General features: G+C 28.0%; 1 protein-coding gene across 1 annotated transcript; it reads right to left on the bottom strand.

Annotated features, from left to right (window-relative positions):
• Nucleotides 1-340: 340 nt before the first annotated feature.
• MS3_00002558 (uncharacterized protein) lies at nucleotides 341-1,270 on the bottom strand (the record flags this gene model as incomplete). The annotated part of the gene is made up of 1 exon (XM_012941391.2): nucleotides 341-1,270. The coding sequence occupies one exon, from the start codon at nucleotides 1,268-1,270 to the stop codon at nucleotides 455-457; it is 816 nt and encodes a 271-aa protein (XP_012796845.1). The 3' UTR covers nucleotides 341-454.
• Nucleotides 1,271-2,011: the final 741 nt, after the last annotated feature.

The raw sequence follows: 2,011 nt of genomic DNA, 5'->3' as shown, positions 1-2,011 counted from the left end.
CTGGGTTCGAACCCCGCATGGTGCAGGATCGTTGGTGCGCACTGCTGAGGAGTCCCATACTAGGGCGAAACGGCCGTCCAGTGCTTCTAGGTTTTCAATGGTGGTCTAGCTTCCACTGACCCATGATTTCAATCTGTTCATTAATTATTTCACCTCCATACAGTAGTTCTGTCTTGATGTAACTCTTCTAAGATTACTGCCAATCCCAAATCCTCTATAAAGAATGAAGATTGAGCTTATGGGGTCAACATCTCGATCTTATAGATAACAATCTTACTAAAAATACAAAACACTAACCAATATTTATTCATAAACCAAATACATATGATCTATATGTATATATATCAAAGATCTTTTATTTCATATGAACAAATATTATTGAAGATCACTGTACAATATATTCAGATGAGTTTCACCATCATCATCATCATCATGGTTTTACATAAAATATCAATCAATGAGATAGGGATTTATGAATTCGTCTATTAGTATTATTATCATTACTTAATACTTTTAATTCCATGGAAGTTTTTCGTTGTCTTTCTTTTAAATGTATTAACCAATGTTTCATATTCTTTAATGGTTGATAATCTCTATGATGATGATGATGATGATGATGATAATGATGATCATTTAATACATTAGTTGTTGTTTCTATTTGTTTTACATCTTTATATTCAATTCTATGTTTATCATTCACTTTAAATGTTGATCGATTTAAATCATGATTGTTACTATGACAACAATCATTCATTAATAATGGATCATGATTACTGATGAATTGTTTATTGATTTTATCGATTGGATATTGATTTTTTATTTTAATATAAGATAATTTTGGCAAATTATTCTTTTTTAAATCATGATCCATATACATTGGATTGTTTGTAGTACCTATTGTATTATTATCATATAGAGTTATATTTGATTCAATGAATTTACATTGTATATAATATGGTTTATCTAATTGATAAAGTCTTAAATGTTTCTTTAATGAATGTCTTTCTGAATAGTTACGGGATATTCTATTCATAGGGGTAGTAGTAGTATTAGTAGTAGTATCAGTAGTAGTATTAGTAGTAGTGATAGTAGTAGTACAATCATTTGGTAATATAGATGTACTAAAATGACGTAATGTTCTACTATCATTCTTAGATGATAGATTCTCATTAGTATTAATAGATAATCCATAAGTGGATTGTAATCGATCATTTGCTTCTGACCATGATAAACCATATAAATCTTCATGAAATAATGTAATACTATGCATAATATAATATTTAAGTTTTTTTGAAAGATTTAATGCTTTATGAAATAAGAATTGAGAGAAATTAGATTTTCTAGAAGAGTTTGTAGATTGGTAGATTGGTTTCGAAGTAGATTCATCATCTGAATATGATATTGAATGATAACTATGATAGTTATGATCATCATCATCATCATCATCATCATCATCATCATCATCATCAGCAGCAGCAGCAGCAGCAGTATCATCATCATCATCTGTTAGATCATGTATTGAATAGTCTTTTTCTATTTCATTGAAATGATGACATAATTTCTCATTTCGTTGATTAACTCTTGAAGATATTCTCGATTCATTCATCATATTAGATCCTATTGAACAGTTTATTATCTATAATAGATATACATTGATACATTTGTGTTTAATTTCATTAGAATGTAACAAACAATTAAACAAACAAAAGTAACTGAGATATATACAAATGATCATAAACTTTGTTTATGGGAAAATCATTCTTCTTTGTGATTGGTCAGTTTTGGACAACAACAACAACGAAAAAAAGAGGCATATTGAATAGACAACTATCCAAGGAGAAATATGATTGGTCAATTTTCAAAAGCTTCATATGTATGTTCAATAATGTCAATAGTTAATATTTAACATATGGTATTCTTTTAATAAATTGATTACATAACAATGAAATAGTATCCCAATGTTTAATGTATTATCGTTTGTCATCTGTTTGTTGAATTTAATCTCAATGAG

The sequence above is a fragment of the Schistosoma haematobium genome, chromosome ZW (genome assembly GCF_000699445.3).
Source record: "Schistosoma haematobium chromosome ZW, whole genome shotgun sequence".
NCBI lineage: Eukaryota > Metazoa > Platyhelminthes > Trematoda > Strigeidida > Schistosomatidae > Schistosoma > Schistosoma haematobium.
Note: the sequence above shows the minus strand (reverse complement) of the source record. Positions and strands in the feature narration are given on the sequence as shown.